This window comes from Muscardinus avellanarius (genome assembly GCF_963383645.1).
Source record: "Muscardinus avellanarius genome assembly, chromosome: 6".
NCBI classification, from domain to species: domain Eukaryota; kingdom Metazoa; phylum Chordata; class Mammalia; order Rodentia; family Gliridae; genus Muscardinus; species Muscardinus avellanarius.
In genome coordinates this window covers 75,147,913-75,172,806 of record NC_137791.1, presented here as the reverse complement: position 1 = coordinate 75,172,806, position 24,894 = coordinate 75,147,913, and the positions used below count along the sequence as shown (strand labels likewise).

The 24,894-nt window shown below is 41.5% G+C and overlaps 1 protein-coding gene across 1 annotated transcript in view; it reads left to right on the top strand.

Moving 5' to 3' along the window:
- FRAS1 (Fraser extracellular matrix complex subunit 1) overlaps positions 1-24,894 on the top strand; it is a gene marked incomplete at its 3' end in the record, with an annotated part of 480,497 nt that overhangs the window by 291,015 nt on the left and 164,588 nt on the right. Inside the window, exons 21-27 of the mRNA XM_080697854.1 lie at positions 6,604-6,756; positions 6,992-7,138; positions 13,261-13,407; positions 16,268-16,408; positions 17,297-17,437; positions 19,593-19,733; positions 22,958-23,228. Of these exons, the coding sequence (XP_080553980.1) occupies positions 6,604-6,756; positions 6,992-7,138; positions 13,261-13,407; positions 16,268-16,408; positions 17,297-17,437; positions 19,593-19,733; positions 22,958-23,228 (1,141 nt within the window). The remainder of the gene's footprint in view (positions 1-6,603; positions 6,757-6,991; positions 7,139-13,260; positions 13,408-16,267; positions 16,409-17,296; positions 17,438-19,592; positions 19,734-22,957; positions 23,229-24,894) is intronic.

The following is a 24,894-nucleotide window of genomic DNA, read 5'->3' as shown; positions in this document are numbered from 1 at the left end:
TCATTCTTCTGTTGTTGGATACCTAGGCTGGTTCCGTCATTTGACTATTGTAAATTGTGCTGCTGTATATATAGATGTGCAAGTATCACTATAATATTCTGATTTCAGTTTCTTTGGAAAGAAGCCCAGGAGTGCTATTGCTGGGTCATCATATGGTAGTTTCATTCCCAATCTTCCGAGAAAAACAAAAGAAAACTATACAACACAGAAAATAATCTTTCACTTTGAATGGGGATGGTTTTGTAAGTAGTAAAGTTTCCAGGAAGGAGTCTTCTTCTGTTTTAAATGGTTGTCAGCTTCTGTTGCCTCTGCGCAGTGTGGTTTATCTTCTTTTACCCTTTGGCAGGCTGGGTCTTGGAGGGTTACATGAAGATCGTTTGAATCATGTCATATATTCTTAACCTGCTTTGCTAAGCAAAAGCTGCTTGAGAACAATTTGGTGGTGAGATGTTATTATCAGAAAAGGGGCTTCTCTAGATATAATGGAGGGGAGAGTGGAAGAAAACAGTAAAGACCCCACTTGCCTCCCGAACAAAAGTTTCCTAATAAGAATAGCTGTATATCATAATTTTCTTGGAATGTTGTTTTCTGCTCTGGTATACTGTCTTCTCTTATTACCACTTAGCATTTACACAACAATTTCTCATTTAAATCTGTAAGATAATAGACTGACATCATACACACACACACACACACACACACACACACACACACACACACGCACACACACTTCCTACTTCCCTCTTTAGGATAAAATGCACACTTATTTTCTTTACTTATTAAGGTCTTTCAAACCTGACCCAGCTGAGTCCTGGGTGTTTCTTGTTCTTTAAGTCTAGTTATCTATGAACTTTTCTCAGTTTCTTGAAAGCACCTAGCCCTATTCAGCTTCTGAGTGCTCACCCAAGCCTTCCCTCTTGTTAGAGCCTTTTACTCCTGCCCAGTTCCTCTTGCAGCTAACTCCCTGAGTGTTCTCCTCTGGGCTGCGCTGGGAGGTCTTCCCTGCCCCATGGACTGAGTTATTTTCCCTGTTATATCCTCCCCTGGCACCCTGTCCTCATCTGTGTCACATACTCCCAAGCATCTGGGAACAGTCTCATGGTACTCCTGTACCTCTGTGTTTACTAGATGCTCTCTTGCTGCTCAGCTGCTGAGCCACCATCTCCACTGCCCTGCACTGTGACTCGGGGCATGATTTGGAGAGAGCCGTCTTTAAGGCAGGAAGTCCCTCCCACGTCTACTTGACCACTGATATTTTAAATATTCTGTTAAACTGACATTAACCTGTTACCTGTGTGACATGGGAGGGGTAATAGGACTAGACTGAATGGTTTCTCTGCTTCTTTTTCTCTCCATCTGGAATGCTTTCTGCAGGCTGAGGTACAGAGATGGACTGTGTCTCTTAGCGCCAATGCACATTTAGCATCCTGCCCCTCCCCGCTACCTTTTACCAGTGGCCTGGCCTCTACAAATGTGCTCTTCTTTTCCTTTCTTCTTCCCTCCTCCTCTTCCTCTTCTTCCTCTTCCTCTCCCTTTTCTCCTCCTCCTTCACTTATCCTTCCTCTTCCTTCATTTTTGTTGTTCATTTGTGGTTTTTGTTGTTGTTGATAGCACTGGGGATTATATCCAGGGCCTCCAGCATTGTAGGCAAGCACTCTACCAGAGCTACTTTCTACATTTTACAGCCTCAATATGCTATCTTTGTAGGGCTAGTTTGTTCACTTTCTCTGGGAGCACATGATGACTCCATGCTTCCTGGTCTGGTGGAGGATGGTCACAATGGGTGAGGAAAAACTCACTGGTTGATACTTCAGGTTATTATTGGCCACACATATTAACTACTCAGTTATCATTATATATCCAGGCTTGTTCCCCACCACCACCACCATGCGGAAGGCTCAGTGAGTACAGTAGCTATTTGAATATCATTGTTTGAAAAAAAGAAAGATTTTTAAATGCTCAACCTCACTTATAATTTAAAAAAAATACAATTTAAGGGCTGGGGATATAGCTCAGTGGTAGAGTACTTGCCTAGCATGAGACCCTGGGTTTAGTCCCCTGCACTGCAGTAAATATATATATATATATATATATATATATATATATATATATATATATATATATTAAAACAGCAATATAGCACCAATTTTAAGTAACCAAATTAGCCAAAATGGCTTTACTGTTTTCAAATTTTTTAGTGCTGGCAAAGTTATGACCAAATAATCTTATGACTGATTCTTGAAAATATAAATTGATATATACTTTCTGGAAAGAAATTTGTGGTCCCATTATAAATTTTGCATTGTTTTTCATACCTATGCCTGTTGTAGGTGGATGCTCCAGGGTTGGTCTGGGTGTAAAATGTGTGAGCAAAGCACTTCTTGAAGAGTCTAGATTTCGTCCTTTATGAAATAGGAATAATAACATTGTCTATTTCATCTTCTCCAATGAGATTATACATTGATAATAATCAGTATAGTGTTTAATATGTATTCAGGGCTCAATAAATAGAAATTATAATGATATAGTAAATTGTATTCTTTTAACATTGTCCTTTAGGAAATAATCTGGAATGAAGACACTGATTTATGCAGAATGATTTTACGATAGACTTAATTAGAAATTGGAAGTACATATTCAGACTATAAGAAAGGGCATTTTCTCTTTGTTTATTCAATACTGATATATCATGTTGGCTCTAAACACGATGTTTAAAAAGAGTCTTCAATGCCATGTAGAAATGATGATGTTATTGAGTAAAACAAAATTACTATATGCTCACATGTAATATGATCTCATTTATGTGAAAATCTGTAAATGAAAAAAATTATAGGAAAAAAACTAAAAGAAAAAAATGTCAGTGTGGATAGTTCCAAACTATGAAGAGCATTGTGGGGTGATTGTTATGTTCTTACATGAAAAGTATTTATACTTAGTAAAAAAAAAAAAAATTTTTATTTTCTTCCATTGAATACTTTGCAGTCAGAAAAGTAACCCCCTGGATCCATTTCGGGGCACTCTGAGCCCCTTTCCTGTGCAGACCCCAGCAGTCTTGGCTCGAGTCTAGAGCTGATTCATGGGCGCTGTCCAGGTGGACTGGCCACTTGTAGCCTGGCATGCCCGGGTTCTGTAGCCAGCCCGAGAGGACTGTACTTTCCTGGTGGTGAGTCGGAACACTGGTATTAATCCTGGAGCTCTTGTCGCTCTGATTTCTGGCTTCTTTCCCTGTGCATCATTACTCATTTTGAGGTCTCTCAAGGAATTCTTTTCTACAAAGAGATTTTGACTTCTAGCCTCTCAAGACAAAGGTGTTTTCTAGGTTTTAGAAATTTATTGTTCATTTTGGTGTGGTTTAATAAAAATCAGTCAACCAGCTTTCGGAGCAGGACTCCAAAGCATATTTATATATAAGCGGTCCTCTGCCGAGGGCTTGTATATTACAAGATTGGGAAAGAGGGTGGATGCAGTACCCTCTCTGATTGTTGTTTTGGAGTGAATTTATTCATAGGATCTGGTGTTCAGTATGACTTGTTAAATCAAAGAATGAACATAGGCAGTGAGTAAAAAGGGAGTGCAACTTTCCAAACTTGGTAAGTTAGAATCGCATGTGTAAGGTAGAACTGTAAACTAACTTGGATTAATGTGACGCTCTGGGCAACTGCAGTTACTGTTTTATATTTTTAGATGTCATTTATCGATTTCTCCTTTGCCTCAGGGTACTCACTCTACCATGCAATGTGATATGTCTGGGGATTGATCGATGTCTTCTTATGGCTGTTGTAACATGAGCCATAGAAGGAGGTAGAAGCCCTAAGTGATTTCAGGGTCTCTGTGGCTCTTGAGCCATTTCGACTAGCTTCTGGTATCTATATACCCAAACCCAGCCATTTCTGATTTCAGACACTGGGGACTTTGTTAAGATAGAAGAAGTTGAGGGTTATGAGAAATCCCTATACCTATCAATCATTTGAGGACCCAACTCAAGATGAACACCAGGATAAATTAATGCAAAGAAAAGAGAGAGTGGGATTCAAGGAGAGGGGCTGGTTGAAAGGGCATGTGTTGCAGAGACTCTGGGAAGGGTAAAGAATTGGCGAAGGCTAACAGATTTGGTCATCTAGAGGCCAGCAGAGGCCTTTTCAAGAACAATACTACAGTAGCACTGTGGAGGTTGAAGGCAGATTACAATGACGTGGGGATTTAGGAAGGCCAAGACATTGAGAGGTGAAGGAAAGATAGGAGATGGGGTCTTCATAGAGAGGCGCTCTGGAGGGGGAGGTGGTGCAGAGCATATTTGTAGGTTGAGGTCAAGGAGAGAGTAAGGGTGATGGGGAGAGAAGGTAGAATAATGCTGACAATAGGATAAAAAATGTCCTGAAAAATGGGAAGAAATGAAATAAAAATAGGTCCAGCTAGATGTTGGAAGTTTAAAGGAATGAACTGAAGGTGCTGATGCTGGATGTTGGAGTGAAATGCACTAGATCACCTGGAGGACCCGGGGCCTGGGGCTCGGGCGAGCAGAGCGGGCAGGGTGGGGTGGTGACTTGGAAAGAGTAGAGAGGGTTTCAAAGCAACTGCTAGGAGAGTGGGAAGGAACAGCCATACCCTAGCCCAGCTTCCTTTAGAATTAACACACATTACATTCCTCATTTAACCAGCTTCTAGAGAGCCCCAAGATCAGACACATCTATAAATACTTATTTATTATACCCACAGAATACCACAGGGATTTGCTTACTTTTTCTTCAAAACCTCCCCATGGTGATTATTCTTTTTCATTTCCATAATTGCACACTATTGAAAGTGCCAGTTAGATACAACTGGTGTTTAGGCTGCTGAACACCTGCAGGTCCTGCAGATGCATGCCTGAGCCCAGAAAGCTTAGTGCACACTTGCTCTGAGGAGGATGAGACCATGCTTTTCAAATAAGGGAGCCTTAACTTGAGTAAGGTTTCTAGGTTTTCCATCCTAACATTTACCCACTCGTTCATGTGATCATAAAACACTCTTACCTGTGTTTCCTCCAGTAAGTTTTTCAAAGCTTTTGAGCTTCCTTTTGTACACCTGGGATGGTGCTCCCCAGGCTGGTGAGGGAAGCACAGGAACAAAAGAACAGAATGCCCAGCATCATGTTGAAACCATGCACCACATCAGGGGGAAGTAGCCCTCTTCTCATATTTCCTCAATACACCCATCATTTCCTTTATAATTGACCTCAGGGCTGTAATGAAGATTAATTTGGCTCTTAGGGTATCATGAATTGCTTCTAATATTGGCAAAAGACTGCTTGTAATTTGAAACTCCCGAGGTTCAGAGAAAAGAAAGGGGCTATTAGCTTGTGTGCTGCTAAAAGAGGTGGCATTTTGGCAGAAGACCCGGTTGGCCTTGCTTCTGGAATGGCTACAAAGGGTTTCTAGGAAAGGGGGCCTCATGCAGGTGAGCAGGCATCCTATGGGAGAGGGATCTGCTTCTTGCGCAGGGAATGTATCTAGATGATTAGTAGTTAAGAAAGTCTCACCATTGCATAGAGAGAGAGATCTGTTTTAACATGGCTCAGGCTGGGAGATCTATTTTACTGACATGGGTATTTTTCAGTGAAAATATAACAGAAAATCACAGGCTCTATCTACAAGGCCTTGAGATGAAAGAAGACATATCTAGGCCCTGGGTACAAACAAATGCTTTGAATCCTCCAGGGGAAGATGGAAGGCCCTATAACAAAACTCTTTCTTCTTTTTTTCTCCTAGATCTTGACTCTTTTTTCTTTTTCGTGGATAATTCAGGATTTGTGGGTTTTCTTCTGCCTTTGGGATGAAGGATGGTAAATGAGACTCAGAGGGCAATTATCACTTGAAAGCAGAGCAGAGAAAGTTTTCACCCACAATGGGAGCAAGGCACAATCAAGTTCTTTATTACAGGATGACTATTATATGCGTGAGAACAAGAGGGTGCTGGCTGCAGAAGATAATTTGTTTTATGGCTTTAATCACAGCTGGTACTGACAGAACTGCTGTGAGCTATGTATCAGGTCATAAAAATGATTTTTCAACTCACAACCCTTTTTTATAACTTTATCTCTAGTTAAAGACTAAAATTTTCCAGCAGCTCAATCCAGTTATCTACTAACTACAGCCCCCCATCCCAAAGGATGATACCAGATCATGATGCTAGCCACATTTATGAGAAGGAGCCATGTAGGGGGCTCAGGAGCACTGTGACTGGGGACACTCTGCACCCCAGTGCCTGGAGCTCTTGGGGGAGACATTGCAAGTATTGATCTGACTGTTTCTGTTAGTCTGACAGTTCTCTCTGTGCCCCTGGCAAATATCTATCACATGGTGCCCTAGTACTTGAAGGTCATTCAGTTGGAAAGAGATGAAAACTCAATTGCTGTGCTGGGCCTAGTCATTTGCTAAAAACCTCAAACACACAATTTGAACAGGTCCCAAGCTTCTACTTTACTGACACACACTGCCTCTGGGCTACTCTCCGGCTGTCTGTGCTGCAGCGCTGGTAATTGAAATCCCTTCTGCCCTTTGGTGTAGTGATTCAACTGTGCTCACAAGCATCTCTGCCTCTTCTCTGTCCCCCTGCCCTCTCCAGACTGCCATCCCCTGTGCCAGCACTGTGTGGCTGATCTCCACGACACCGGGAGCATCTGCCTGAGCTGCCAGAATGCCCGCCACCTGCTCCTAGGGGACCACTGTGTTTCCAACTGCCCTTCTGGATACTACGCAGACAAGGGAGCTTGTAAAAGTGAGTAAGTGCTGGGCGCAGAGCTCGAGGTGGCTCTGAGGCTCTCAGGGGGCCCAGTGCAAGGAGGCTCGCACTTCCCAAAGAGAGGAAGCAGGAAGCTCCCTGTGTGCCTGTGAGGGACTAAAACCAGACCAGTAAATGTGCTCACTGCACATTTTACTCTATTACTTGGGACGCTGCTTTGGAAGGGAATCTGGCTTCCTAATTCCCGTTTGTGTCTCTTTTCCCTGTGCAGGATGCCACTCCTCCTGCAGAACCTGCCAGGGCGGAGGACCTTCCTCCTGCTCCTCCTGTGACGGTGACCTCGTTCTGACCCACACTGGCACCTGCAGCACCATCTGCTTCCCTGGGCACTATGTCGATGACAACCGTGCTTGCCAACGTAGGTTTTTAAAGTGAACTTTCTCTCCCCTCCTGCCCTTCGGGGGCCATTAGAAGAAATGTGAGGCTCCTGCTTTCATCTTCTCTTCTGGTAGCCTGTATTTTTCTAAAAGGAAGAAAGCTAATTTACAAAGGCAGGGTTGAGGCCATTAACATATTATAACTCAGATGTTGGCCTAATGGAAAGTGCTCTTCTCTCTGAGTACTGGCTGTGTGATCTCGGGAAGGTTATTTAACTTCTATGTTCCAATTACCACACAAACAAAATTAAAGTGTTAGTTTGGTTCATCTTTACAATTTCCCTTAGTAATCTAATTCTTTAATCCTGGGCAGAGTGGGGGTCACTCTAGCCCATATCAGTGGATGAAGAAGCACTTCTCTGGATTTAATTTGTTTTCTACAAGTATTTGTTGATTATTAACAATGTGCCAGGATTTACCTGTGCAAAACATTTCATTTCTGCCCAAATGGTAGTCATCTTTTTTTTTTTTTAAGGGGAGTAAAAGGTTTATTGGAAGCAGCAGGGAATGGGGCAAGGGTGGCTGAACACCCCCAAAGGGGCTGGAACTCTGGGGTCCAGCAGCTGCCTTCAGGACAATACTTGAGAGTAGCCCAAGCCGAATTGCCTTCAGATGCAGGCTGTTTTCTTCCGGAGTCCAAGCGATCTGCCAGAAGGGAATAGAGAAAAGTGGCCGAACACCCCATAGGGGTGGTCGGAACTCTGGGGTCCAGTAGCTGCCTTCAGGGTCACTACCTGAGTGTCGCCCGAGCCAAGTGCCCATCAGTTGCAAACTACTTTCTCCCAGAGTCCACGCAATCTGCCAGAAAAGAGGTACAGGTCACCCCTAGGGGCCTGGCCAGCCATGATGTCCAGCAGAGGCCTTCAGGTCACTACTCGAGAGTCGCCCAAGCCATGTGCCGTCAGATGCACTCTGCCTTCTCTCAGGGCCAACATGACCTGCGAGAGAGAGAACAGCTCCCCAAAAGGGGAGGGGGTCCTGAGCGGGAAAGTCCCCCCAAATGGTAGTCATCTTATCCTGAGCAAGTTACTTATATAGATGTCTTAATTCTTAAGTAAGTCAGTAACTTTCAGTTGAGGGCAAACAGAGAGTAAAGATAAATTAGGGAAATGGCAGATCTGGATACAAAAAATTTGAGGAAATCCTTCACAGAAAGAAACATTAGTGATAGGCTGAAGAAGCTTACTTTACTTCAATCACTGGAATCATTTTTTTTTTTAAAAAAAGAAGTATTATACTTTTGAAAATGACAGTAAACAAATACAGTGATGATGTTTCAATGTTCTGCTCTTTTTTAATGCCTTTTTTTTCTTAAAATTTTACTGGTGCAGAGTGAGATTCAAAGTGATACATTTATATATGCATACAGTATATCTTGGTGTGGTTCTCCTGGGAAGTACTACATTGAAGGCATGATGGACTAGTGATTCGGAGACTGGGCTCTGGACTCAGAGAATTGAAGTTCAAATCTTAACGGCCACTCACCTCACCAGCATTATGGTCTTAAGTCAGTTAATAAACTGCAGGTCCTCAGTTTCTTTTTCTGCAAAAATGGGATCGTAACAATTCCTACATTTAATGTTGCATCAGTTAACACAGATTCTAGCAGATAATACAGTTTCTCTCACTATCGGTCAGCTATTATTAGCTTCATCGCCACCATCTTCAACAACACCATCTGGAATGAGGCAAATAATGCAGTAGGTGATATTTACATAGATGTAGATAGAAGGATGAGATGGCTGTTAGTTCCTTGAGATGCTTGCAAGGACCTGCATTTGAAGCGAGGTTGTGTGAAACTCAGGCTTTTGCATCATCTGCTGAGATAACTAGAGTTAAAAACCTTTTTGGAACCAATGCAAAGATTTCTTTACTTTTGTAATAAAAACCCAGCTTGGTATATATCAACTTTCTGCCAGAATCTATAGATTATGTAATACGAGAGACAGGAATGAAATACTTGTATGTTCTATTCAAGAGCAAGAGACTGTTGGTGGAGCAATAGTGACTTAGATTTATGAGGATCTTCCCAGCAGTAGGATCATAGATACAGAAGTTCAAAAGAAAAAATAGAATCCCTTGTATGAAGTATAGGTGACAAATATATATTGCATTAAAATATTTCTCTTTGGGGAAGTATTTTCCTTGTGGTGTGGTGGCCTCTGCACAAACATGTTTGCTGTGTGACCATGTAAATAGGATTTCACAGACTTTCAGTTGACTTGCGAATCTCCTAATATAAGTCCTTACATTTCATTCTTTTCATTGAATAATGTAAGCCCCTACGTTAGGATATTTAAGTTTCTATTATGTAAAAAAATTTAGTCAACAATACCCCTTTGTAATACTCACCATTGCAGACAATTACAGGCCTGCCAAATTTAGAAATTGTGCAGTAAAAGGCTTTTGAGGAAATGTAATCAGTGTTACTGGAGGCAATAACTTTATTGTTAAAGAAAGTAAGGACTAGAGAGCTTTCTAGATTTGATTTCAGAAAACTTTAGAAAGTATGCATTATCAACTGAGCTCTAAAATTCAAAGACAATCAACTGAGGAAGGAACCTTTCAAAAGTGATGATAAATAAGATTTTCAAAACTTAAAAGCATGGTGATGTGGAGCTAGAGGGGAGCTCTAGGGCCACCCAAGCCAATCTGGCACCTAATGCAAAGATGGTTTCTCACCATTCCTCAGAGACCTCCACAGGGGAGGAAGAAAGGACGTTACTTTCATTGTTGGGGCCTACAACTGTTGATTTCTTCTTTCTGATTGGCTTTAGGACCTCCCTGTAGAAAAACAGAGAATAATCCCTCATTCACTGATTGCCTTCAAAGGTTGGAAAATGGTTGTCACTTCTCTCTTGGACATTGCTTCATGGGGAACAGGAGCCTGCGGAGTGTGTAGGAGTGTGTGAAAGGCTGCCTTTCAGACCTATGGCAGAGAACAGGCCTATTTCATAGGAAGAGTGGACCATGTGGAAATGAGGTCCCTTGCTCTTGTCAGTGATGGTGACAGCACATCCCTGCTTCCCCTGCTGTCCTGGTCCACTCACCACTTTCTTCACTGTCCTGGTACTCACCACGGGGGTCAGAGGCCTCAAAAAATTGCCCCTGCTACTGCTGATGTGGTCACAACATCAATACTAATACTCTGTTTGGTCTGAACATAAGAGAGAGTGCTCTTAGCCACATGCTTCTGGAGATGACCACTGAGAACACAACACATCACACATATAGAACTACTCAGTGTAAGATAAGGACAGCCATTTGTGGATTGCTTTGGTAAAGAAGCAGAAGAAAAGGATGAAGACAGAAGTGGCAGAAGCCACCTAATTCTCAAGTATGACCCTGCTGCATCCCTCTAAACCCTCCATAAGCCAGGTATGGTGACACATGCCTGTAATCCTTGTACTTGGGAAGCTGAGACAAGAAGATCAAGGCCAGTATGTGGTAGATAAGCAAGACCCTGATTCAAAAATAAAAAATAAAAAAGGGCTGAGGATGGAGCTCAGAGGTAGAGTGCCCCAGAGTTCAATCCCCAGTACCACAAAAAATAATAATAATAAATCCTCCACAATGTCTTTTAGCGTCTCAGAATGCTTACCATGAATCCATTTCAAGGGTCAGAGTTATACATCAAGATACCAAAGGGGAATTAAATGCTGCAAATAAGATTCAGGAACATGGAAGAAGTAGAAACCCTCAGATATCAGGGAAGAGAACTGGCCTGTAAACCTGGGCTGGGGAACTAGTGTATGGGCTTCATTTTGGAGCCCATAACAAGGAGGAAAGTCCAGCTGATATTTATGTTACATAGAAAATCCTTGGCTTAAGTTTGTTAGTATCTTCAGTAACCATGCCTTATTTTTAGTTGCTATTAAATTGGCTGAACATCTTGGCTTCTCTCCTTCTTCCTCCTATTCCTTCTCTTCCTCCTCCTTCTTTTTTGTGGTACTGAGAATCGAACCCAGGATCATTCTACCTCTGAGCTATATTCTAAGCTCTATTTTATTTTTTATTCTGAAACATGATCAAACTAAGTTTCTGAGAGAGGCTGGCCTTGAACCTCTGGTCCTGTCTTAGGCTCCCAAATACTGGGATAGCAGGCATGCACCACCACACCTGGCATTATTTTTCTATAAGACTTACTGTCTAAGCAGGACTTTCCTATCTGGTGTTTTGTTCATTTGGCTTTAGAACATAAATTCAGGAGTTCTCTTTGTTTCACTTGAGTATTTTAGGTTTATTGCTTCAACTAGGTTCTTGTTCCTTCAGCTAGTAGAATTTGACTATGTGTGTTTCCTATGTAGGTATATGTAGCATATTTAAATATCATTAGTATGGCTCCTTTGTTTTCATTAAAGTCATTAATAAAAATATTAAGAAAAACTTAAGGTATAATCCCTATCATACTCTGCTGGGGACATTGTTCTTAACTAACTACAAAGATTTATTGATCACTTTTTGAATATGCATTTCAATCACATTAAAATCTACCTAGGCTTTTCAATTTTGCACTCACAAGTTTATCTTTGGAATGTTCATCAAATTCTTTGCCAATATTAAAACCCACGCAGAGAAATCCTAGCAAAAACTGGGCCAAATGTTTAACCTCATATAAATTTCTAACAGTTAAAATCTTCTCTTCTAGTTATTCCCAAATTATGTTTGAAAATCCAATCCAGAATTTTTTAAGACCTTAAGTTACCAATATGCATATTTAAGTGAGTATTTTATAGCAATAGATTTCCTTGTGGGTGAAACAAAAGTACTTCATTTTTTTTAAAGGGAGGTAATTTCCCTCCATTATGCCACACACGTTGATATTCTGTAGACCTGAAACTCACTGTATTGTTCTCTACTTTTTTTCTCATGTAGATTTCAGAATGAGGCAGAAATTCTAGTGTATTCTAGCATGTGCACGTCTCTTGGGATTTCCAAAAGGAGAGAACGGGGGAAAGTAGAGGAAGGATTTGGGTAAAGATGATGGTTGGAAATTTTCCAGGACTGAGAAAAGACACTGAGTTTGTAGAGGAAAGTGTACTCTGAAATATGTGCGGTGTGAGTAAACACATTCACTGTGGTGGCTGCATGGGAAATACATTGCAAGGGGGAAACAAACCAGTTGGGAGGCTGTGCTAGTAATCCAGCACGGGATGGTAATGGCTTGGCCATGTTGGCATTCGTGGATAAGGAGGAAAGAAAACAGTTCCAAGAGTTATGTTGTAGACTTTGAATAAATGGGTCCAGTGAGGGACCGAATTAGGACTGGTAGAAAGGGAGGTGTCATGATCGATTCCTAGATTCCCAGCATGAACAACTGAGTAGATAGAGAAATTAGAGAAGATGAAGGCATGGACAGATTAGGGGATCTGGCTATTAAGAATCACATCTGGGTAAACCAATTAACCTTTAAGTTCTCTATCTTAAAATATAGGATTTCACAATAAAATTGATGCCTCATTTTAATCTTGGCACACCCCCTCTCTTTTTCTCTACCTCCATCATGAACTATAGGGGGCTTGATTCCTTAGAAGTAAGGTTCATATAAAATTTGCCAGGTGTGGTGGCACACACCTGTAATCCCAATACTTAGGAGGCTGAGATAGGAGGATTGCAGGTTCAAGGCCAGCCTCAGCATTTAGTGAGGCTCTTAGCAACCTAGGAAGATCATATTTCCCAACCAAAAATAAAATAGGGGTGGGGGTGTTGCTCAGAGGTAGAATATCCCTGTGTTCAGTACCCAATACCAACCCCCCCCCAAACAAACAAACAAACAAACAAACAAAAAATCCTCTAGAATATAATTCTAGAGATCTTAGGGTAAGTAGAAATTTTGTTGCTGAATCACTGGGTAATTTGAATGTTGGGTTTTTATCCTTGGGTTTGTAATTTTATCTCTGGGAAAGAAAAATTACTCTTTTTATTTTGGAAAATAAAACTAATATTATTGTTTCCGTTGATTACAGGGGAGGGTGATGAGCCCTCATTAAGGAACAGGTTGGAGCAGCGGCTTTGTTCCTGTGCAGCATCTGTCCAGGTTTGATCAGGGCGTCTGTATTTGCAATTGTAATCACCTGGTCATTTTCTTTTCCTCTCTGCTCAGCATGCGACACATATTGCCGAAGCTGTGATTCACAGGCCAGCTGTACCTCCTGCCAAGATCCAAGCAAGGTCCTGCTCTTTGGGGAGTGTCGGTATGAGAGCTGCGCCCCACAGTACTATCTTGACATCTCCACCAGGACATGCAGAGGTAAAGCTCTTCCTGAACTGTGTTAAGGATTCTTTTACTCAGCGATACTCTTCATTGTAGGTACTCAGTTCCCCATAACGGGAGACTTCCTTCATCAAATGTTTTGATTCTCTCTGATGATGGTAAGAATTATGTGTGTATTCGTTCATTCATTCATTCATTTTTGTGTGGTGCTGGTGATTGAACCCAGAGACATTCTACTTCAGCTTTATACCCCCAGCCCTTATTTTGAAACAAGGTCTTGCTAACCTGCTGAGAGTCTCACTAAGTGGCTGCAGTTAGTTGAGAACCTGTGATCCTTCTGTCTCAGCTTCCCAAGTACTGGGATTACAGGCTTTCACCACCACACCTGGCTCATTTTTTTTTTTTTTTAAGCAAATTTTTTTGAGCCAACATTGTTTGAAATATCAGTAACTAGACTAGAGGTGGCCAAATGGAAACCCTCAGGTTATATTTGAACCACAGATATGTTTTGTTTGACCTGCCTAATGTTTCAATATTTTTAAATCTTTGATTATTTGCCTTTTACAAATCAAAAGGCTTTACCTGCAAAAATTAGAATTTTGGGCTTCTTTGGGGAAAAAATGGCAGAAGATCTGGAGACAGTAGATTTGCTTTGCCACATGCAACACTAGGTTGGGCTGTTTAGCTCTCACCCCACCTGGATGGAAACTATCTCTTCAGTTCACCACAGTCCCCATCATTCCATATGCTGCCACAGCAGGCCTGGTTTGGAGCTCGGCGTTGCCTACTGGGTCTGCTGTGCACATTTACAGCTCTAGATGGCCAGACTCTAAGCTCAGTGAGGTCAGGAGCTGCATCTGATTTGTTCATCTGTACTTAACATACTCAAATGAGTGAAGGTGCGGTCCTTGTCCTCAAGGGATTTATAAGGAGGTGATTGCAGAAAGCAAGTGCCGAGTTTTCTCTTTTGTCAGTAGATGGAATTCTTGGGGCTTGTGCTCTTTGAATGGCACTACTCAGTAAGAGGGGAAATAGGCGTAAGAACAGGTTTTACTTGATCCTGCTCCATTTCCCCCCTTTCATTCCGGCCTCTTTCCACATTTCCTTTTATCCCTCTGGTTCTGACGAAGAAGCTAGAGCTCAGATATGGAGGTCAAACATCTGTCAAGCAAACTTGGGATGCTTCACAGCTCTGCAAAATTGCACACTTTCCAGTCCAAGAAATTCTACTCAGTTGTCAACTTAGGTGGTCTGCTGTGCTCAAGACCAGAGAAGCTTTTCTTGTTTTTTTTTTGTTTTTCTTCTAACCAGAGGCTGCCAAATTATGGTGAAAAATAAGATTATCACAAATCCTCCCTGTTGTAAATGATTTCATAACCATGCTGGCAGTTTTCAAGTCTCTGTTTCAGTCTTTTTTCCCTCAGGAGGATTCAATCAAATAAATGAGTGAGATTAACTTTGTAAATCTCCGTGGAAGCATGTGTGCTGTCTTGCACATTTACCTTTCTATCTGGGACTTAGAATATTATATCAAAGTAGAGAAAAAGTGACTCATGAGAGGTCTCTCCAGTTTCTTAGCAGGGTAGGAAAGTAGAAAATTGATGCAGCCCGGAGTGGAGACATGTTCTCTAAGAAAAATAGTTTAGCAGTGTACATTTAGTGAGCTGTTGCTGTGTCAGGCACTGTGCTCAGGTATTTATTTATCATGTTGGGGATCAAATACTGAAAACCCACTCTACCACTACACCCCAGCCCCTGTGCTAATTCTTTGCCTGAATTATTTGATCTTTATTATTATCTTATTAAATGAGTACTATATAGATCCTTATTTTGCTGAGGCTCAAGGAAAGCATATAAAGTAACACAGATAAAAGTCACAAAGCCATGATTCGAATAGCTACTGGCCTAACTTCAAAACCCGTGTGCTTAGCCATGCTCTCCCATCTCATCCTCCATACTCTAGGGATTGCCTTAACAGCTAGAACATAGACTCTCAAACATGTTTTTTTTTAATGGCATCATAATTTCCTGAGTCATTAAAAGCAATAGTAGCTACAACTGTAATAACGGCAATAACAAAAATAGTGTCATCGGCAAGATGATTTCCTGTGCCCCAACCCCTAAAGCTGTCTCAGGAAGTTTGATGCTGACCATCATCGTCTGTATTTCTAACAATCTCCTGTGTTATCTTTGTTGTATGAGGTTGGCCCTTCTAGAACACTGGCTCCTTGAAGGCAGAGTCAACCCCTCCCACTTTTATATTCTTGCCATGCAGTGACCTACACTCTACGGGGGCCTGTTGAGAAAACAGACATGTAAATGAGTCCGTTCCACTGCCCCCATTGAGGTCTTTATTGTAAGCCCTTGCTTTTTGGAAACTTCCTTTATATTTAACATTATTGCTTCTTCCTCTCATCTTGGTCAACACCTGCTTTTTGAGAAATACAAAGCCACATGGCTGATGTCAGTGATGGCAGCAGATACGTTGTGAGTCAGGTCTCTGACATCTCTTTACTCATTGAGCACTGAGCAGGGCAAGTTGGCCGCTCCCACCACAGGCTTCTCATGGAGACTTGGCATGGACCGGGGTAACTCTGGTGCCCATGGAATAAGACCAAGTAACTCTGGCTCTTTAGCAGCCCTGCTGACAAGCAGATTCTGCACAAGCATGGAGCGCTCCTTGTACATGCCTGTGTCTAACATAATTAAACACTCAGCCTCAGAAAAGCAACCTGGCTACTACAAGCAGAGGCCTTGTTACAGCTTCCTTATCTGACATCTCTTGTGTTGTCCTTACTTTACCCCGTGCAGCCACTGACAGCATCCTCATAAATTAGTCGCTGGGAACTGGGGGTGGACAGAAAGGAAGCTGATCTAATACAGACTCTCTTTCTAGAGTGTGATTGGAGTTGCAACGCATGCAGTGGGCCCCTGAGAACAGACTGCCTGCAGTGCATGGATGGCTATGTTCTCCAGGACGGCACCTGCGTGGAGCAGTGTTCACCGTCCTTCTACCGGGACACGGGCCTCTGCAAGAGTAAGCATCTGTAGGCCCTACTCTGCGCTCACCCAAGTCTTGCCCTCCTGTGATTTCTGAAAAGGAGCAATGACAAGTTTCCCTTCTGGATTTCCCCCTCATTCTGGTTTCTTTCCTACGGGCTGTCTTTGTTTTCATGGAAGCTTCCCTTTCCTTCTCCCATACCCTTATTTGACACATGCTAAAATTTGATGCCAGTATGGGAACCTTAGGGCTATATGATTCCATAAATATGTAGACGTAGGCTATTACTTGGGGATTTATTTAAAAATTGAGCAATCCTTTCCTTCAAATGGGAAGGTCTGTGTTTTTTAGTGCATTTGAATGCTGGAGACACCATATTGTTCTACCATCTTCTTCTCTCAAACCTCTGCATGCCATGCATCAACTCTCTCTGCCAAGGACCATCTTTAGACTCAACACTCAAAGATTCTCAGACGCTGGACTTCCTCCTTAAAATGTACAAAGAGCATTCCTGGGAGACTTATAATTGACTAGATGTTTTAGCAAAGATCAACACTTAAGTAAAACAGTCCGGAAAGCCAAGGGCTAGTTTAATCATTATCATCATCATCATCATAATCATCATTAGTATTATCAATTTAACTCTAGAGTCCATTATTCAATCTTTACTTGGTGAGGTGTTTAGAACAGTATTCTACTCCCTTTCTATACAGGAGAACACTGAGGCTGACAGAAGTGGAGTGATTATTCTTAAATCCTCCAATTGCTAGGTGTAGTAGCCACAATAGAACCCCTGGTTTCCTGACACCTCCTGAGTGCTTTGTTCAGTATACCTGCTTAACATCAGATGCTGCCTTCCCACAAGGGCCCAGAGCCCTCTCGGAAAGCTACACACATTCCTGTCAACTTGACTTTTGCTTTCAGGCTGTGAAATTCACTGTCTCCAGTGCCAAGGTCCCCATGAGTGCACCCGCTGTGAAGGGCCATTTCTCCTCTTGGAAGCACAGTGTGTCCAGGAATGTGGGAAGGGATACTTTGCAGATCATGCAAAGCACAAATGCACAGGTAATTGGAGTTTGTGTTGAGTACTCTCGAAAGAAGTAAGGGCAGTAAGTGAGTGAGTCATGTGTGCTGAGTTTCAGGCAGCCCAGGGCGTCAGAATTAGAAGCAGAATGAAACCCAGGGAGCTTAGCTAAGTAATTGATGGCTTCCCATGCACATCTGCCAAATGCCAGTTAAATAGGATACAGGAGTGCAGCCCAATAATTCTCTTGCACAAATCAATATTGTCCCTAAAGGTCTTTATGGAAACGAAGCCAATATTTTATGGAATGTAAAGTTTATATTGAACTGCAGCGAGGTATCCATTAAGAGTGGATCAGCCATATTGATATGGGCATAGAATCTTCAGTGTGTAGACTAAATCATCCATAACCCTGATATTGGCATTATATCCTTGAAGAATAGGATTCTGGGGAATAATTTAGTGAGGCACACTGGAGGTTTATTATTAAACTGAAGTTAAACCCAAAGTCTTAATCTCCTTGTCCACTGGATCATCTGAGAAAATTTCCTGTTCATTCTCATGATTTCCATCAAAAGTCAGTACTGTGAGCCCCACTTGAAAGAATGCCCATCACTTAACAACAGTGCCGTTAGCCAGGCACCACATTGTATGTTTCACCAAATTTTCTTCATCTGTACAACCTCATTTAATATTCCTAATGACTTGATAAAATATGGAAGATACTATGGGAAAAAAGGAGAAACTTGAAAGTGTTAATCAAGGCAACCTCCATTCAGATATTAAACCCAGGTTTTTTAAATTCCCATCCAAGACCCTTCACATTGTGCAGCTTCTCTGTTACAAAATCCCAAATAAATGAGCCAAAAATTTAGGTAGTAAGCACTCAGTAATCTGTTTTGAAAGATTATTAACTTGACTGCCCCCAAATAATCCCATGGTTCTTTAAATAGCTAGATTTCCTCATGTGCTTAAAATACTACTAGCTGGGTGCGGTGGCACTTGCCTGTAATCCCCATACTTGGGAATATGAGACTGCAATTTTGTGAGACCCTTTTTCAAAATTTTTCAAAAGGGGAGTTGTAGCTCAGAGGTAGAACACTCCTGGGTTGAATCCCCAACACCAAAATAAGTGAATGAATGAATGAATGAATGAATGAATGAATGACTGCTGCTGCTGCTGCTGCTGCTGCTAATAGCAATAACAAGAGCAGTCAGCAATGGCATTCGTGGGACAAGTGAGCCCTTCTTTCTATGTGCCTAATGCTGTTCTAGGCACTTCCACTTCGAACTCAACTATTATTTGTATTAGGTGTTATTACTAGCCTCCTTTTTTTTTTTTCTTTAGTATTATGGATGGAACCCAGGGGCATTCTACCTCAGAGATACACCCCAGCCCTAGGTTTTAATCTGTGTGTGTGTTGTGTGTGTGTGTGTGTGTGTGTGTGGTACTGGGGTTCCTGGAAACCCTTCTACCTCCAGGCTATACTCCCAGACCTATTTTATATATTTTTTATTTGGAAACGGTCTCTTAAGTGCCAGCAAAGCTGGCTTCGAACCAGCATGATCCTCCTGCCTCCGCCTCCCAAGCGCAGGGATTACAAGCATGTTCCACCATGCCTGGCTAGTCTTTTTATTTTTGAAACAGGGTCTCACTGAATTGCAAAAGGCCTCGCTAAGTAGTTGAGGCTGTTCATGAACTGCGATCCTCTGGTCTCAGCCTCCCGAATGCTGGGATTACAAATGTGCACCACCATGCCCAGCACTAGCCTCCTTTATAAGACCAGAAAATAGCAGCACCAAGTTTTACAGGAACTTGTCCGGGGTCACAGCTGGGAAGTGCTAGAGAAGGAACAAAACCCATTAAATAACCTATGCTCTTAATCACTGCAAATATCCTTTTTTACAAGTCAATATGGACAATTTTTGAAGCAACTCATCCATGTCCAGTGCTGTTTAGATGACATTGCATGAAGTGTGGAGTGTGCCTCTCTGGTTCCCTCTGAAGCTATGTCAGCTCCTTGTGAACTGAGTGTGCTGTCGGGAGCAGCCGTCTAAGCTCTCTGTTTGCAGTTGCGGGTCATTTGTGGCTTGTGCTCTGACTCCTGTGGTTGCAGTCCCTTTATTTCCCTAGTGGTCTGAGCTGGGTGCCTGTGTCTTGGTTGCGTCTCATTTATTGTGTCCTCTCTTTGATAGCCTGCGTTCAGGGATGCCTGCAATGTAGCCACAGGGACCGGTGTCACCTCTGTGACCATGGGTACTTTCTGAAGAATGGCCTCTGTGTAGCCAGCTGTGTTCCTGGCTTCTCTGCCCATTCCTCCAATGAAACATGTGCTGGTAAGAGCTTCTTTCTTGGTGAATTTGCCAATAGTTTTTCTGTTTAATGGCTGAATTTACAGATATAATTGACTCATGTGATACAAAATGCAGCATTCCTATTCTGGGAAAAACCCCTTGTGCTAATACAGAATAAGGGACTGTTTGTAGAACACAGAAAATTAAGAAGACTCAGTTTCTATTTGGAAAAAAAAGAAGCTATCTGTGCTTTAAAGTCACAACTACAAGAAATTTGGTATAAACCTAGATGTGATCCTGAACTACAGCCATTTTACAGAAAATTACATGCATATTTACATAAATAATGTACTTATTTGTATTCATATAAACTTGTAGAGCTACTTATGCCAAGGTGTAATGGTACATCTCTTTTTGCACACAGTGGGAATAAATTATAAATAAATAGTAAATAGGGTAAGGAGACTGTTCTATTAGATTCCCATGTTTGGAGTGGATGGATTTGAAGCCAATCTGTTTGCTGTTATAAATGGGGTAACTTGTTAAAGGATGAAGCTAGTTTCTCTTAAGTTTTTACTCCTTCATGAGAAGTTCCTTGATCTTTGAGTACTGTTCATCAATTACATGAGGCATTTTATAATATCAACAATCACATCTTCTATTCCTAGCCTCTAAAGATATCGACACTTTCTAATATATATATATATATTATATATATATATAATCTTTGACTTTTTTTTTTTTAGTTCTTTCTGTAAACTCCAAGTCCTTGAGAATCAGTTTATTACTCTGGGGATTTTATACAAGTCAACTTGTGAAAATAATTCCACTTTCCTTTTTCTTTTTTTTTTTTTTTGTGGTACTGGGGATGGAACCCAGGGGCATTCTACCTCTGAGCTACACCCCCAACCCTATTTTTTATTCTCTATTTTGAAACAGGGTCTCACTGAGTTGTAGAGAGCCTAGCTAAGTAGCTGAGCCTGTCTGCGAGCAACGATCCTACTGTGTTAGCCTCCCAAATGTTGGGATTACAAGCATACGCCACCACACCTAATCTGATTCTACTTTCTTAAGAGTAATCTTATGACAGAAGTTGTCCCCATGAACTTAGCCTTCTCAGACTCTCCTGTCTAACCTAATTGCATAAGGAAAACACAGCTAATTAAAGACCTTTGCAAAACACCTTGCAGGAGAGAGCATGAACCCTACATCATGGGAGAAAATCCTAAATAATCTATTAGATGTCTCATACAGACAGAGACTGTAAAATTCTTAAAGTGCATATATCTCACAAGAATTCTGAATGCGAGTCACTGATAACCCTGCTTCACTGTAGGTTAACTGGCGCTATTGTAAGAAACAGTATCAGGTACCTGCCTCTTTTCTTGCCCTAGGTGTCTCTGATGTGACAGTCTTATCAGACTGTGGTTCTTGAACCTGCCAGCCCATTAGGATAACCTGGGGAGTTTGTAAAATTAATGAGGCCCATCCCAGAACATCAAAGTCAGAATCTCTGGCAATAGAACCCAAGTGTCAGTATTGTTTTTAAAGATCCCTATATGACTCTTTATTATTGTTATTGAGATATAATGCACAGGTCATAAAATCCACCCTTTGAAGTATATAACTCAATGATTTTTAGTATATTCACAAAGCAGTATAACTATCACCAATATCTAATTTCGGAACACTCTTATCAACATTAAAAGAAGCCCCATGGCCATTAGCAGTCTCTACTCACCTCCCCTCCACTCCAGCCCCTGCAGCCACTAATCTACTTTCTAATTTTTGAATTTGCTTATCCTAGGTATTTTACATAAGCATAATCATACAACATGCAAATCCTTCTGTCTAGCTTCTTTTCCTTAGCATAATATTTTCAATGTTCATCTAAAATTGTAGCATATACCAGTATGTCATTCCCTATTCTTCTCAGTATTACATTGTATGGATTTTACATATTACTTATCTACCAACTATTTTTTCCCTAACACTGAGATTGAACCCAGGGCTTGATGCCTTTAGACATGCACTTTGCCACTGAGCCTCATCCCTAGTCCTTGTTTATCATCAGTGGATGCATTTTGCATTGTTTCCACTTTCTGACTCTTATGAGTAATGCTGCTATGAACATGCATGTACAAGTCTTTGAGTGGGCATACGTTTTCAGTTTTCCTGGATATATAACTAGGAGTGGAACTGTCAGGTCATATGGTAACTATACTTAATTGAGGGGGCTGCTCAACTATACTTCCGAGTGACTACACCATTTTACACTTACAACTGCCATGTCTCAGAGTTCCAATTTCTCCACATCCTTTCCAACTTTTTAGTCTCTACTAGTGAACATGAAGTGCTGTCTAACTATAGTTTTGATATACATTTTCCTCATTAGCCTTTTGTATATCTTCTTTGGAGAAATGCCTATTCAAATTTTTGTCTATTTTTTAAATTGGGCTATTTATCTTTCATTGTTGAGTAATAGGAGTCCTTAATATATTCTGGATACAAGGCCTATTTTAGATGTATGATTTGCAGCCATTTTCTCCCATTCTGTGGTTGTCTTTTCACTTTAGTGCCTTTTGAAGCACAAATGTTTTTAATTTTGATGATATCCAACTTGATTGATTTTATCTTTTGTCACTTGACCCAAGAAAGCAATGCTTAACTCAAAATCACAAAAGTCTATTTCTATATTATCTTCTAGTAATTTGTTTTTGAGATAGGGATCTCACTATACTGTCCATACTGGTCTCAAACTTAAGATCTTCCTGCATCTGCCTCCTCAGTGGCTGGGATTATAGGTGTGTGCCACTGGACCCAGCTTGTCTTCTAATAATTTTGTAGTTTAACTCTTTTTTTTCGGTACTAGGGATGGAACCTAGGGGCGTTCTACCTCTAAGCTACACCCCCAGCCCTATTTTTTTTGTTATTATTTATTTTGAAATGGGGTCTCACTGAGTTGCAAAGGGCCTAAGTAGCTGAGGCTGAGCAGTAACCTCAATCTTTCTGTCTAAGCCTCCCAAATGTTGGGACTACAAGCATGCACCACCATACCCAGCATAGTTTAACTCTTCTACTGAAGCCCTATATTATTCTCATGTGCATACGGGGTAACAACTAGTGGGCTAAAAGGATGAATATGTTACAGAACAGCCTAAAATCTCTTCACACTTTTCGAATTAACATTATAAGCCTATGTCCTGAAAATGAGTCCTAATTAGTGAATGTTCCAAGCCTGACCTTTGAATCCCTATATTTTCCAGGCAAAGTCCACACCCCCAGTCTTCACGTGAATGGTTCACTGACTCTTGCAATTGGTTCAATGAGGCCACTGGAGTTTTCCCTCCTGAACGTCCAGCACCAAGAGGGCAGAGTGGAAGATCTCCTTTTTCATGTTGTGAGCACTCCCACCAATGGTCAGCTGGTGCTCTCTAGAAATGGAAAAGAGACTCAGCTGGACAAGGCCGGCCATTTTAGCTGGAAAGATGTGAATGAGAAGAAAGTGCGTTTTGTGCACAGCAAGGAAAAGCCCAGGTAAGATGGTGTTGTTTTCCTCCTGCCTCTTTTCCATCATTGCTCAGCCACCCCCGACCCAGCCTCTCTTTCGTAATAGCTGTCTTCCTCATCGGGGGAAGATCGATGATCCACCAGCACGTCAGCTGCCTGTCATCATTTCCCTGTCATTGTTCAGAGAGTGTGCTTCTGTTTGAGGCATTTTGATTTTATCACATAATTATGGGTAATTCTCCGATGTGACCAGAAAATTCCTGGTATAATTACCCAGCTTTTATTTTTGGCCCAACAGGAACAAAACTGGTTCTATAGCCAGATGCCAGAGATGCTTCCTCCATGGGAGGATAATGCACAGGGAGTAGCGGTAGATAAGGATTGGAGCACGTGCGTCTCACAGCACTCTGTGGTCCTTAGAATCTCAGAGTTGGAAGGAGACTTGGGGTCACAGTTAACTTTCTCTTATCCACATTACGAGATTAATTGTGGGTATTTTCTAAGCCTGATCCAGTCTCCCCCTGATGTTTCACATAGTTCTGACTATCTTCCCCACCCCAGATGACATATGCTTCAGGAATGTAATTGAATGTGAACACTAACCCAAGCAAATATAGCCCTCTAATTAGCAGAGTAAATCTACTAAGCAGAAATCTGAGAATGCATCCCAGGGATTAGCCTCTTGGATTCTCCTTTACCCTGCTCTGCTTCATTAGCGCATATAATTCACCGTGGACTATATGTGTAAACAAGGACTTAGACCAATGGAACAGGGATAAGAACACAGTGACTATTTTACCATCAAAACTAAACTTGAAGGTTTTCTTTTATTGTTTTTGTTTTTTACCTATTATTTTTTATTTAGAAGTTCAGGCTAAAATAGGGAGAAAAATAGATGGTACTTTTTCTATTTTAGTTCAGAGCTGATGGATGTTATTAATCTCAGAAAACCATTATTATTAGAATAAATCTTTCAGCAACTTAGTGAGTCAGTCAGTCTGTCTGTCTGTCTGTCTCTCTCTCTCTCTCTCATATACATATATGACTGAGGATATAGCTCAGAGGTAGAATGTCCCTGGGTTCAATCCCTAGGACAGGAGGAGAAGAAAAAAGGAGAAGAAGGAGAAGGAGTAGGAGGAAGAGGAAGAAGAAAGGAGGAAAGGGAAGGAGAAAGAAAGAGAAAAAGAAAGAAGAGAGAGAAAGAGGGAAAGGAGAGTGATTAATGTTTACTGAGTGCTAACTTTGAGCTGGGCATTGTGTTAGGCACTTTACATGAATTATGTATATCATGTTCTCAGTCTGCAGATAAGGAAACTGAAGCCTGGGGAGTATGAGTAATCTTGTTAAGACTTCACAATCTATGAGTGCAGAGCTGAGACTCCAACTTAACGCTCTCTGATTCCTCGACCCATGCCTTTAGCCACAATGATTTCTGCCACTCTAATGACAATAGGCATACTTCCATCCTTGAGGGGCTAAAATCATTGCACAGAGAAGAATGCTCTTCTACAGAGATAAACCTTAAGACTCCAGTGTCTCATGCCACAGAGTCACTCTTCAGATTCCTGCTGTATCTCTTGCATTCAGTTTTGCTGCATGTATAGTTCTTAAGGATCTGCATCTCTCTCTCTCTCTCTCTCTCTCTCTCTCTCTCTCTCTCTCTCTCTCTCTCTCACACACACACACACACACA